This window comes from Zonotrichia leucophrys, chromosome 5 (assembly GCF_028769735.1).
Source record: "Zonotrichia leucophrys gambelii isolate GWCS_2022_RI chromosome 5, RI_Zleu_2.0, whole genome shotgun sequence".
NCBI classification, from domain to species: Eukaryota; Metazoa; Chordata; class Aves; order Passeriformes; family Passerellidae; genus Zonotrichia; species Zonotrichia leucophrys.
The window spans coordinates 42630428-42644782 of NC_088175.1; the positions used below are offsets into that span (position 1 = coordinate 42630428).

The window sequence follows — 14355 nt, forward strand, 5'->3', positions numbered from 1 at the left end:
CCGTGCGGCGCTCGGCCAATCGGAGCGCGCGGGCGGGGGGCGCGCGGGGCCGCGGGCGCGCGCGAGGCGAGCGCGTGATGCGGGGCGGGGCGGGGCCGCAGGGGACGGCGCGTGCTCGCGCCCTTAAAGTGACAGCAGCGCCCCTCTCCTGCCCGGCTCCTGGCGAGGAAAGTTATCCCCGGGAACCCCGGGAACCTCCTGGGCTGTGTGTGCCGGCCCTGCCGGCCCTCCAGCAATGTCAGCCCCGCGGGAGAACCGGGCCTGTGACCCTGAGGCTGTGGGCCTGTCCCAAGCACCCACAGCGGTGTCACCCCATCGGCCCTTCATTGTCACCAGAAACCCTCAGCACTTTCTTCTGCCCCTGGTAGAATCAGAGCATCTCCACCACTTCACCTCTCTGACCCGTCCTCAGAAGGACACAGCCATGACAACATTCCAGCCGGGTGGGCTATTCACCATATCAGCAATGAGATCCCTGCACGGCTCAGGAACTGCCATTTGTCATGGAGATGATCCATGCTGGGAGAGGATCCAGGTTTCTGAGGCACCGTGCCCGGCCTGGGAAATGAGAAATGTTCTGCTGCTGCTGCTGCTGCCTTACTGCTCCTCCACAGCAAAGGCGGTCAGGGCAGTGCCATCTTCGGCTGGGACACAATTCCCTGGTAGAGCAGCCAGGAAAAGCCCACTAACAGCCCACATTCTGTGTGCATGGCAGTCTGAGAGCATTGGGCAATTTCAGCACCAGGAGCCTCTTCCGGAGTTTTAGTCATCTTTCACTCAATCTCACTCAAATTTCACTCAAAAAAAACCAAACCACCAAAAAAAAAAAAAAAAAAAAACAAAACAAAACCAAACCAACCCTAATCTTTTTCTCCTCTCAGGGAGCTCCCTTGTTCTAAGATGTTGTCTCCAGGGCTGCAGCTTGGATTTCTATAACACCTAGTGTTTGGAAGCAATGACACCAATACTTTAAAACAACTAGTCAATATATTAATGTTGGATTAAATAATTTACAGTAGGAATTTAAGTTACAGGCATAACCAAGGAATCTTTAATTAGATACCAATATTGTAATTAAAAAAATGAGATAATTTTGAAAGAACTGCAGGAATGTTATAGCCAGTTGCACAAACAAGCAGTTTTGGTGGTCCAGAGGATATGTTCAATGGAATGTTCCCCTTCTTTACATTGCTTCCAGCTCCCTTTCCCTGTTTTTCCAAACAAGTCTTTTTTCTAACATCAGCAACATCAGCAGGTTAACAGCTTCCTTGTATTTCCAGTAATCCATAATTTTGAAACCTTATTCTTGGTAGTTATTTTTTAAGGTCAGGTATGCATTCATGGTAGTGACTATGCTTGATTCTCAGTGTTCCAAAGAGCATAATGAACTCTGAGAGAAGGGTTTATCTGAAGGTATTCCTACTCCACACTTCTGTGCTTGCTGCTGGCTCACAGCTATCAAGTATTCTTTTAAGATTTTTCTGTCAATCTCCATTTTGTTAAAAGCCACTCAGATGCTGAGTACAACCTCCAGACTTTGTCTCCTACAAAGATGCCAGACAGGTGTGAGATCTAGCTGCACCTTTCTGTGCTTGTCTATCAAAGCAGACACACATTTCAATTACCTTACACCTCTGGATTTTCAGTGCCTGTCTCCAAGGGCATTAACTCTCCCATGGTCAGTGAGGGATTTTTGCTGACTGCTGTCTAACCTCTCGCAGCACAGTGCTGGACTCCATGACAGTGGATAAAGCCCAAGCTGTGGAGTCATCTTGCTGTCAGGTGCTGCTCCCCTGAAGGGAGCTGCACAGGGATATCTGCTGAATCACCCTGGCTCGATTTAAGCACCCAGCCTCACATGCAAGGCTGGGAGAACCAAGGAGGGAAGGGATTGTGCCAGAGCTGCCAAGCAGATGCACTTGACACTGCAGAGCAAGCTTAGGCTGAGGTCTGTAAGTGGCATTAAAACTGGCTGTGTCTTGTGCCCTTGGGTGGGTATTAAAGGAAACTGCTCTCACTGGGTGAGATGCCAGACATTCACAGCCTCATATGAGATATAAGATTTCCTCTGTCAATGACTTTTCCTGCAGGGGAGGAAGAAGCTTGATCATTGCTAAGCAGAGCCTTGGCACTAAGTAGCTGATGTGCTTCTTAATTAATGTGTTCTGTCTCAAGGCATGTTAAGTACTATGCATGTGGTACATATAGAAATTGCCTTGTGAAATCACAGTGTAGTAAAATTCCTTCCCATATTTGTGTGGTAGAAGTTGTGTAATAAAGAGGCAGCTGAAGTTGGTCCAACAACTACCACCAGCTGAGAATGCTTCAACTTACCTTCCATTTATTTTTCTACATTTTAAGCTATGCACTGTATGTGACAGCAAATTGCTTATTTGCACACTTCAAATGTACCAGAGCCTCTGTGCAACAGGAGACAGCAAATAAAAATGTTGTTATAAACAGGTCAAAGAGAATGCCATAAAGGTAATCAGCACTCACCAGTTGAAAGTCTTTGAAAAGATTGGTGGCATCAAGGTCACACTGAACAATTCACAGATTTTTTTCTACCAGTATCTGAGCAAACTGAGTGATGGGAGGAATTTGTTCTCCTGAGTGGAGCAGTATTCACATTTGACATTAATGGGAATTTTCACATCAGAAAGGCTGAAAGGCACACTCTGAGCAAGAGACAAACAAATTTTGCTGCTGCCAAGTTTGGGCTTCAGCCAAGGGTGCAATTTAAAACAGAAACACCACTCTTTTATCTTCCCTTGCCATCTCTGAATAAATTCTTTGATAGGTGGGAAATGAAAAGCTCCATGTTGTCTGAGCAAGATGAGGTCTCTGTTCCCTAAAATTAAAATATTTTAAAATTCTAAAATTTTGCTATGAGGATTTTCATAATTTTTCATAATGTTTAGAAGATCATACTTCAGACTGGCATCTCTGAGAGTGTATATGCATACACAACCTTAAAAAAAAAAAAAGCATACACAAAAACAACCCCACCCCCACCAAAAACACCAAAAATTTAAATACTGTGTAGTCTGTCCTCTCCCTTTTCCTGGCTGAGTGAGACAGATGACTAAGACACTGCAGCCCATTGCTGTTGCATTCCCTTCTCCTGCTTGCCAGGTCTCTCTCACAAAGCAAGAGCAGAGGAATCCATTTAAGTGCCACCTTGAGGGATTGCCAGGGAATAGGCATTGTCTGTGCAATTCAGTAATCCCACAGATCAATTGGCACACCCACACTGAAAAAGTCATCTGAAGCAGCACATCCAAGCCTGGCTGCAGCATTCTTTGTTTGCTACCAAGTTTTCCTTCAGCAGGATTTTATGCATGCTGAATTTCACAAAACATACCAAGGGAGGGAGGAAGCAGCGTGTGAATGTGGGAAGCATACAGAAAAACAGGAAAATAACCTTTGGAAAATGTGAGTCTGAAATGCTCCCAAGATCCCTGCAAGGAGAGTTGTCCCAGAAAGAAAATGAAGCATTTAGGAAAGAAAAAGGGCATTTAAAAAAACCTCATTCTTTTATATTGATATAATAATGGAATTGGATTAGGTTCTACTAAAAACATAGGAGGAAGAGAAAAAACAAAATGTAAGGGCAAAAGCCAGGATTTTATCATGGAGATGTCATAAACTACAGCCCAGGACAGCCATGGATCAACAGCATTTTCTCCACTAACCCACTTTAAGTAAGTGCTAACTCAGATCACTGAAAACAATTTCTGTATTCAAATTCCTGGCACTATTTGACATTAAGCTGCAATTTCAGAAGCAGTATAGGCATGTCCCATGCATTCAAAAATGTCCTGAGTGCACATGCATCTTCAGGGAGCATGCTGGGAAGAAACTGATGAGCTGATAAGGCCAAAGGGAGTTGGGATCTAAAATGCTGCAAAAAATGTAATTGAACCTTTCCTCTTCCCATACCAAAGGATGGAGAAGGTGCCCTAATGGCCATGGCTGGCTGCTGAAAGTATCATTGTGCAGTTTAAACATGCATTTATAAAACTGATTAGAAATTAGCAGAATAGTCGAATATTGAATGCAAAATTAGTTAAATTAGTAATAGCCAGCTAAAGGAAAAGTTCTGTAAACCACATTTCAAAAAGATGGTTATGGAATAAAAATAAGCTCAATAGTTTCCCCACTACACAAAGTTCACATACAAGTATTTCACAACAGATTTTATTTTCTGCACACAAGATGTATCTGCTTTACTGACCTTAACATTATGTATGTTTTCAAAGGCAAATACAGACAAATTAGAAAAAAACCCTGCTAGACCTTTCTGTTACTCCAAATAATGTGTTCATTTCTCAGAAGGAGGAATATAAATATAAAAATATCAAGGAAAAGCACAGATGTTTTAAGTCCTTATTACGAAAAGAGACATAGCCTGATCACTGTAGCATGAACTTAGGAGTTGAGAAAACAGAGGTGTCACAGTATGACTCTTTGCAAGTCACCTTGAGAATACTGAATGAATATAGTTCTGCAAATCAGACACTTGGCTGTTCTGTGCAGCTGTGAAGTAGGTGAGATATTTTTTAGGATTTCATGAACTTTAGCTCATTTAGTAGCTTCTGCCAGTGAAATGCATTGTTAGGCAATGAAGAATTCTCCCTGCAGTATAGTGTGACCATACTGCATCAGAAAAGCTTTTATCTCAGGGTTAAATCATCACGTTAAAAACATCAGTCTTAACTACAGGGCAATGCCTAGCTATATTCCCCAGTTGCAAATCAATCCACAAACTGTATATCAGTAGGAAACCCTCTGTTAATTCCCCATGGCTCTGAACTGGTAATTAGGTACTGAGTACTTTGGGTAATCAGGTACTTTGGCAGGACTCCTGTTTCCTTGAAGGGATAGCTCCAAGGACACACCACCTCTGCCATCAGCCCTTCATGTCTCTCCCAGCTGTTGGTTCAATGCAGGTGCATTGCCTGGTACTTACCCACTTGACTGCAATGGCAGCTTGATGCTCTGTTCCCTTTTTCAAAGGGACTGTTAACTTCTACTATGCAAAGTGTTTTGGGTATACTTTTGAGTGTTTTTAATAACAGCAGCTAGAATAAGTATCATAGTGGAACTACCCACTTTTCCTGCTTATGTAAAGATACTAAAGTCATCTGGAAAATACTGTTCTTACTGTGGGGCAAATTACTCAGCTCCCTTTTAGCAATACATTTTTCTGACTGTAACATGGGGTATTAGTTAGAGATCAGTATGCAGGACAAATTAACCAAAGCCTGAACAGCTAGAATGAACAAGAATCCTTATGTGGATTTGCTGACTGAGCAGCACCTTCACAAACAGAACTGGCAACCACATTTGCTATCATTGAGAAGAAACTTCTTACATGTTGGCTTTTTTTTTAATGATAGATTTTTATTACATTTCCAGATGACATTATTAACCCACGTAAACAGGAATTTGACTTTGCACATAATAGAAAGTGTAAACAGAAATTTAAGCAGCAGTATATGCTCACTTCTTCAATGGGAACCCAGCACTCGCCTTCTACATAAAAAGTCCTGTTGTTTTCAATTTGCACTTCCATTCTGAACCATTTGTAGATACTCCTTGTGTAGCTTTTCTTGGGTTTCATAAAGTTTCTTTAGCTTCTTAATTTGTCCTTTGCTAAGTTCTTTGCCTTCTGTATCATGGGTGGGAAATCCCTGAAATATAAAGAGGGAAAAAGAGTAAAAAAAAAAGAGTATATAAGATAAGTTCTTGGACTGCTTTTGTTCTCTATGGAATCATGTTTTAATAAGATAGGGAGATAATGTCATAATGACAGGCTGTCAGGAAGGGGTGTATCTTGACTAATTTTAGTCACCTAGAAGTTTGACAGCTAACTTTGACTATTTCTGAATGTTCCTTTCCTAGCAAAATAAGAGGCATAAGGGTGTATTTATCTTCTGTCCTGAACCATGTAAGGGAAGCTTAGACCACTAACTTCTAGGTGGTTTTAGTTAAGAGAATAATGACTAATTCCTGAACAGATGGTTAAAATAATATTTTAATCATACTAGCAGATTGAATTCAAGGCTTAAAGCAAAAGCAGTAAGATATTTATATTCTTGATGGAGAAAGTATGATCAGCATTTTTATGGACATTCTCCTTGCCTTGTAGGGGTATTTTCCAGTATTTATCCTCTCCATTCTGACTTGTCCCCAGGACTTGAATTTGTGTAGGTGAAAGGGAGAGGCAGAAGCAGGATCAATGACCCAAATGAAGTAGAAGTGAAGAAACAGTGCTTTATGTTTTCCAAGTAACCCCTTTATCTCCAAGGGGAACAATCAAGAGCGAAGTTATGCATACAGCCCCTTCAGAGACCCTTTGCCAGGAGAGAGCAAAACAGTGGGCACAAGGCAACAGGGAACACAGGACCTCTCCAAAACTATCAGTTCTGGAAGAGTTGGGGAGTTTGTACTTGCAAATGAATACCCTGCCTTGCACCAGAGTAGTAAGTCTGTGAATGAACATCATACACATTCCTACCCACAATATGTATTTTGCTTTGCAGTAAGGGGAGCCAAAGGAAATGTACAATGAATGTACAAAGGAGTGTAGAATGAAAATACCCTTGAAATGATGGCAAACAGAGACCTTGCTCCTCAGTGCACAATAAAATTCATATATCACATTTTCCTTCTCTCCTTCCCTCCTCTTGCTACAATAATAGCAGTGCCCTGGAGGTTTGGAACAAGATTGCTATAAACATGTACAAATAAGTATGCACAACTGGGGGAGGAAAACCCCTCCCTATATGAAGAGAAGTCTCTTACATTTTCATCAAACATGGAATATTTGTCAAGTTCCAATTTAAACATTTCATGTGGTGGAATCTTCATTTTTTCCAGTTTTGCTGCCTGTAATATAAAACATGCATTAACATCACAGTTAATTACCGACAACCTGTCACATATGTAAAAGGAAATGTACATTATAATTTCAAAATCAAGGAGCATTCAATTCATAATTGTTTATTATGTGAAAAGAAACTTGGAGTGAGGAATAACTCAGTAGCTCTTAGCTGTGCTTGTCTGAGGGAAAAACTGTTTAAACCTGTAGAGAACCACTTTATAAAACAGATACATTGCAGAAACTCAAAATAATTTGCTTATAAACTCCAAAAACTACATCTGAGTCTAGCTAACTTGGTTCTTTAGTCAACACAAAATGAATAGCTGCTATCATAAAAATATTCAGCAATTAACTCACTGCAAAGGGGAACCACCTTTATCAAGTTCCTTACTGACAAGCTAAGGTTTTAATGCAGGTCACAGAAGAATCAGATGCAGAAACTGCACTGAAAACAAACTGAACTCTCCCTTGTCTGTAAACAAGCACATCTCAGAATCTTCTCCATGTAATTTTTGCCCTATGCAGGGGAATCACCTTTATTAAAAAATGAAAAAAGGTACTTGGAATTTGTGGCTGATAAATGCTATTTACCTTGATTTATTTTTGTATGTGGTGCTCTCTAAAAGTTTTCTTCCTCTTATAATACAGGAATGTATTTCCTGTACTGTTAAAGTCATCAGCATGGCAAACAGTATTTTTTCTTATGAGTTCATCTCCTCTGTCCACTCCCTGTCCAAAGCCCAAAATCTTTGAGCTATGTGAATTTCAATCACAGAGATAAAACATTTCTCTGCTCAATCATAAGGAACAGGGGATTTCTTACAGAGAAAAAGAAAAAAAAGGAGAAAAAGAAACCCTTTCACATATACCTAGGATAATAGAAAGGGAATAAAATAATAAACAACACAAGCAAAATCATCTCTAACACTAACAAGCATGTAAGATGCTACTTTGTCAACTAGGTAATACTATTTATAGATTGAAATTTAAGTGCTACAAGTTCTTCTGTAATAAGTTTTTGCAGGCTTTAATTGTGTTTTCAAAAATGGCTTCTCTATCAGAATTGAAATTCCAAGCCTGAACTGCAAGCCAAAGGCATTCTGAGCAGGAAATTGTAAACAAAAAAAAAGCAATGGAGACCTGGTGAAGGCTGGGCAGAGAGCCTGTGTTCTAATGGTCCTTCCTGCACGTGACCACTGCTGCCTACACTTTCCTTCAAAACGAGGTTACTTACTTCCTGCTGTTGTTTTTTCCTGGCTGCTTCTTCTTTCTTCCTTTTTTTCTCTTCTTCTATCTGTGAGAGGCAGTGTTGGTGAGTAAAAGGTAAGGCACTATTCCATTTGGTTGTTTTCTACAAACCTGAGCCAGCTCCCCTGGATATCTAATTACAGACAGAACTGGCAGCATGACCTGCAGCAAACCCACCATGCCTTATAATTAGGATTGTCTGATACTTCCCACTGTATGACTTTGATTTCATTTGCTTTTATTCACAGTTAAACCAGTTCTAACTGTTCAGAATGCATTTTGCATGCAAAATGGATACCTATAATAGAATACCTAAAATAAATTGTCCTATCATTTTAGGGGGAAAACTGTTTTGCAAATGACTTTTAAAAAAGACTGTATTTCAATGATATTTTAAGCTCTTGCCTCTCACTGTGAAGATATCACAGTTCCTCAAGCAGCAGTTGTATCACTTGATGTTCCTAGGGAAACAACTATCCAAATTTAGCCAACTTGCTAAAAATCCCATCTTGCACTTGCCTGGGAGAGACCTGTCAGTTCTCTAAGTGTTCTGCCAGAACTGAACATAATGCTGTTGCCAGGGAAAAGGGACTCTGGCTGCAGCTCCTACCCAGCAGCATTAAACAAACTGCCTTCAAATGTCACTCTGATGAAAACATCTGGAATTGACTAAAATGACTTCTCCCCTTTCTAAAGAACATCAACATGGAACGAGAAATGTTGGAAAGTCTTTCAAAGATTTCTAGTCATGATAGAATTTTATTATTTGGTAAAATTGAAGATGGACATATAAAGTGTTACTTTTAAATATTACATAGTCAAATATTAATACTAGGAAGTGCCTAAAGCAGGGGATCTGTACCGACCTTGTGCTTGTGAATTTAAATTCACAACTTTACAGAGCAACATGAATTCTTGTCCCCACATCCTGAATATCTCACTAATCCATACTACATTAATTAAGATTTAGCCAGTACATTTTTTCCTCACCTATCAGATGAATACAGATTAGTTCTATGGAAATGTTGACTTCATTTGTACAAACAAAAGAAGTCTGAATTATCTCTCTGGAAGAAAAATTCCAATGAGAAGCTAAGACAGTTTGAATGCAATATTGAACATGCCTTATTATATGAAGACCTTAAAAAGCAATAAAATAAAAAATCTTTGAGGTATTCATTAGGTCCCATACAAAGTTTTCAAGAAGCTGTTTCGAAAAATTGTTTTTTTCCAACACACTTAAATTTTTTGTATCAATTCTCTTATGTCTGTGTTGCTAGTTCTCTTATTCTGTGTTGCTAGTCTATGATTTTTCTTATGAATTATCAAAGAAATGTAAAAACATCCATAGCTTACACATTACTTTCAATTTTAAAAATATAGGATGCTTAAAATAATTACCTTTTTCTTTTCTTCTCTTTCTTTCAATAATGTGTCCTTATCCACTAATTTAACCACAGTTGGAAGTCCTGAAGAAGCAAAAAGAGATGGATTAATTTCTTGATTAGCCAAAGATAAATGTATTCATCCTGTGATAATTGTTTTATTTTTGCATGCTAAATGCAAATACAACTCAGTGGCTACTCAAAAGTGACTAAGAAATTAGGTGCTACACAAAAAGGTGAAAAATATTGCAATGTATGTTTTTTTATTCTGTACATGTATTCCAATATACAGCTCTATAATATATATTAATATATATATACACTATTATACATTATACATATTATGTGCTATAATATATAGTACATATTATACATATACATATATATATATATATTATATATATATGGTGCACGTATGATGTGCCATAGCTCTGCAATACTTGAGTTTACTGAATTATTCTAAATTTGTTTTCCCACTTCTTAGTAAAACATCAGGATTATAAAAACAGCTCCTACAAATTTTCAGGAGATAACAGGGTACCTTCATGATCTTCAAATCGAACCCCAAGTTCAGGCAGGATGTCATCCCGAAGAGCATCACTCAACTGCAGCACTTCAGTTACTACAGAGCATGAAAAATACTTTTAGTGAAGTAAAATTTGGCCAAAGTATGGTTTTGTACAGCTACATAGTTACTTCAGTGCAATTAAGAAATTGCCACTCTCATACAGAGAGAGAAAGGTCTTTTCTTTTAAAGTGATAACTAAGTCCTGCCTTATTGCAGCCACATAAAAAAGCAGCATATTTCTTTGCAGGGACTTGAAAATCATAATTGTCTTCCAAGATACCCTCACTGTTCCTAAAGAAGAACAGAAAGAAAATCCAAGGCAATTCAGAAATGATGCAACAATTCTGCCAGGGTATGGTGGAAGGGTATATGACTCAGGAAGATCCTAATGGTTACTATAGGATGTGCAATAAGAAAGGTTAAAAACCTAATTTTAGAAAAATCACAAATTAACATATCCTGTGCTAAATCTAACACTGCCCTTTGAAGGACTCTGATTTTGTTGATTTGTCAGAGGAGCTGTAATCCCAACACCCTCTTTTTATTTCAAGCAATCTATTTACAGCAGAACAGAGAATTTTGGTTTAGCTTTCTGCACAGTGACCAGGACATCATAGCTAATATTTTTTCCCCTTGCAAACTTACCAAAGAGCCTTTGATGACAGCAAAGTGTTAAGAACTTAAAATTTAGCTGAAATATATGCTATTTTAAGGGGAAAACAAATCTTCATACAAGATAATTTTTGGATAAGAAATTGTATCAGTTGAGAAGCAGCACAACAGTTAAGAGAGATTAAAGTCATCAAAGAGGCCCAGTATGCTGTGGTGAGAATTCAGTGGCATTTTTCATAGGCAGTCTGGCATTTGGAAGAACATTTAGCAAATATAACAAGACAGATACTTGAGTTAGATGTGCTTGTAATGAACAGGTGTTCTCCCTTTCAGCAATTCTTAGCTGGTTAAACCCAAGAGGTACTCGGGGTCACAAAGTTATTATTTTAGGGAGTGGAAGCTTCCATCCAGGCAGCTTCCTTAACACTGCACATTCTGGCAGACACAAGCACCATCCCTGAGCCTTCATCTCTCCCACAGCTCTCAGAGAGCTGCAAGTGAACAGCACTGACTATGCTAAAACCATGAGAAGGAGCACCCTGTTTCAGGGCATGGCAGTGCTCTGTGGCTCTCTTTGCACAGGAATCCACTGCAATGCACAGAACCTCTTCTGTCTGCTGTAAGCAGAGTCCTTGTTTCTCTGATCCGTGGCAGTGACACACAGTGAGCCACAGTCATGTTTGATGCACCTCTAAATCAGCCATTAGGTAAACAAGGGATCAGATTCCCTCACTGGCTAAAAGGTGTTGGCTCTATCAAGAAACACTACTTATTCACCAGAACAGCATCTGCACAATTACAGATGTTAATTTGTCTAAAATCATGAATAATTGAAAGCTGAAGAAGAAGAAATCCATCAAGGAGAAATGTATAATGAAACATATTCTTTTTGAGAGGACACATGCTCTGATCAACCCTGTCATGCAGAGGAGTCAACACCATGCTTCTTAAAGCTGAGATGTGCCTGTTCTTTGCATGTGGCACCTCCAGAGCAAATATGTTTAGGATAGGGTAGGGGGTTGTTTGTGGGTTGCCTCAGGACATAAGGAGGCTCTCACTGAGGACAGTGACCAGGAAACCAGTGGGACAAATGCCTTATCACCAGTGCCCACCAACACCCCAGCAGATGGACACTCCTTGGGCCTGTGACTATTCCCCAGACCTCTTCACATTTTCTGTGAATTTCAAGCCAAAGAGCATCAGATGTGAAACAGATGCTGAGATGATGTGAATCAGAACACTGTGATGGGAAGGAAAAAGAGGAGCTTGAAAAGCATCTAGAAAATGCTGGATATAAAGACTGGCAGCAAAAGACAAGAGCAGGCAATGCTTCAATGACAGAGTTTATCCCAGTTCTGGTCAACTCCTGACATATTTGGAAGAGGGCAAAGGTGCAGCGGGCACTATGAGTATTACTAAGTCCATATTTGAATGCTACCCATTCTGGATGATGGTAACATTTTTGCAGAGCACATATATTTTGATTATTATTAAAAACCATAGCTTTAAAAATAGCTATTCTGTGAAATGTTTTGTAGATACATTTTGGAAGTGCATGTGTGTGGATGGGAACATTTATAATACTCTGCAGGTTTTACAGAGCCATATGCTTTTTATTTAACATCTGAGAATACTTAAACCAATACTGACTGTTTTAAATAATATCTAACACAACCCTGCCAGCAACAGGCTATGATGGGGAAACACCCTATGCCTACAGCCATGCAGAGGCAATATCCCCAGCCACTAATCAGAACAACTTTTACAGTAATTTAATGCTTCCTGCAAGCAAGAATTTAATGGGTAAAGGGAAAGAAATCTGTAGTATGTCAGTGCAGGTCCTGCCAACAACCACTCAACTTCCATATATCAAACAGTTTAAAAGAAAGGTGCCTCCCTGGTCAAATTGCAGAGTGCTCCATACCCCAACCAAGCAGCCACTAGTTCCAGTTTGATTCTCACTGTCCGGTGTATTTCAGGCAAAAAATCACTGCCTTCCAAGCAGGAAATTCAAGTGGCAGTAAGCACTTGAGCCAAGTGTGTTCTAAAAATGATCCCTGCGATATTTAAACCTTAGCACTGCTAAAAGCAATTCTCAATTTAGCTCCACCATAATAAAGCAAGGGGAAAAAAAGCTTCATATAAAGAAGTATGCTAAATACCAAAAGACTAAAGCTCACATTTTTGGCTGAGGATATACACACAAACCTCTTGAATTAATTCAAGTTACAGAAAATATTTACTATTGAAACTTATTACTAAGCCTGTTTCTCAGCATCGATTAGGCCTATAAGAGTTTGACAATAATAACAGAGTAGTTACATTATCAAATACAGTTTGTGCTTTTAATGTAAACTTATTAACTTTGGAAGAACTCCAAACAGTAGCAGAATGAGAGTTCAGAGTCTTTTCCAGCTGAATAAGTTACCAAACACCACAAGTAATTTTTTGTTTCTGTGTAATATATGGGTTACTTGTATGTTTTATGTATATAAAAAACATGCCCTGTTTTGCCTTCAAGTACAAATCCCAGTGTCAAAGTTTTAAGAAAAGAAGAATCAAACACATGTTGAAGACATGCAAAATTCCACAGGGAACAGAAGAAAATAGTAAGAGCTCCTCCATTAGGAAATATCAGTAAAATCAAAGAATGCTTAATGGAACAACCTTTTTAACACTCTGTTGTTCTGTTGCCAACACACACAGCATGATCAAAGCTTTTCAGAGGGATTAAAAAAGGCACCTGAAACTTCTAGCAAACTCCCAGATGAATTCTCCAAAGAGAACACTCAATTACCATCAGGGGAGCTACAATTCCAACTATTCTAACAAACAATGAACATCTTGGGCTATTTAAATGCAGACACTATTATTGTGTAGCAATCTGCACTTTCAAGAATATGCAAGCTCCCCAGGGAAGAGATCATGGGTACTTTCATACCTAGAAAGAAGGGAGCACCCTAATCTAGAAAAACAGCAGCTACACCTCATCATTCCAGAACTTTTAGATTCTTTAGGATATGAAAATTAGTTTAGCAGCCTAAAAAGATTCCCAAATTAAAGAGACAGGCAGCAGAGATGCAAAAATTCAAAGCAGCTCTGATTTAAAGATGCTTTACTTTTATTCTCTAAACAAGGAGCAACTATCAGCTGCCTTACACCCACACCTCCATCCTGTCCCCTAATTTAGTTCCTATGCCCTCCAAGTCTCATGTGCAGGAAAAAGTTCAGGAAAGTACAGAAAAGTCTCATGCACAGGAAAAAGTGAACTCTCACCTTTCTTCTCTCTGGCAATTTGTCGCACTCCTTCTCTGAACTCAGAAAGAACTTGGAGGTATGGCATCACTGTAGACTCAATCTGCAGGATCATTATTTCCACAGTTAGTTAATCATAATTGAGAAATAAAACATGTCCCTACACACTTCATACTTATGTGCTGTTGGATGGAATCTGACCCTCAAGGCAGATCAATATCAATAAAAATTGTCATTGCTCTATTGAAGTCAAAGGATAGATGAAAATTTGCATTAGCTGTCAATTTTGTGCAGATAAAATCAGCTTGTCAAGTTCAGCCTCTCCATTCCTTTTTCACCTCCTTTCAGTTAGATCCATCACTTCCACAGGGTCATGCCACAATCCAGCTAACTATAAT

The 14355-nt window shown here is 39.3% G+C and overlaps 1 protein-coding gene across 2 annotated transcripts in view; it reads right to left on the reverse strand.

Annotated features, from left to right (window-relative positions):
• Positions 1-4184: 4184 nt before the first annotated feature.
• The window catches only part of CARS1 (cysteinyl-tRNA synthetase 1), a 33289-nt gene continuing 23118 nt past the window's right edge, over positions 4185-14355 (reverse strand). The window contains exons 17-22 of one of the 2 annotated variants that reach the window (XM_064714818.1): positions 13979-14060; positions 10064-10144; positions 9539-9606; positions 8124-8183; positions 6811-6894; positions 4185-5696 (exon numbers count right to left, since the gene is read on the reverse strand). In XM_064714818.1, coding sequence (XP_064570888.1) covers positions 5562-5696; positions 6811-6894; positions 8124-8183; positions 9539-9606; positions 10064-10144; positions 13979-14060 — 510 coding nt within the window. In that variant the 3' untranslated portion in view covers positions 4185-5561. The remainder of the gene's footprint in view (positions 5697-6810; positions 6895-8123; positions 8184-9538; positions 9607-10063; positions 10145-13978; positions 14061-14355) is intronic. The other variant, XM_064714819.1, reaches the window with a different exon arrangement.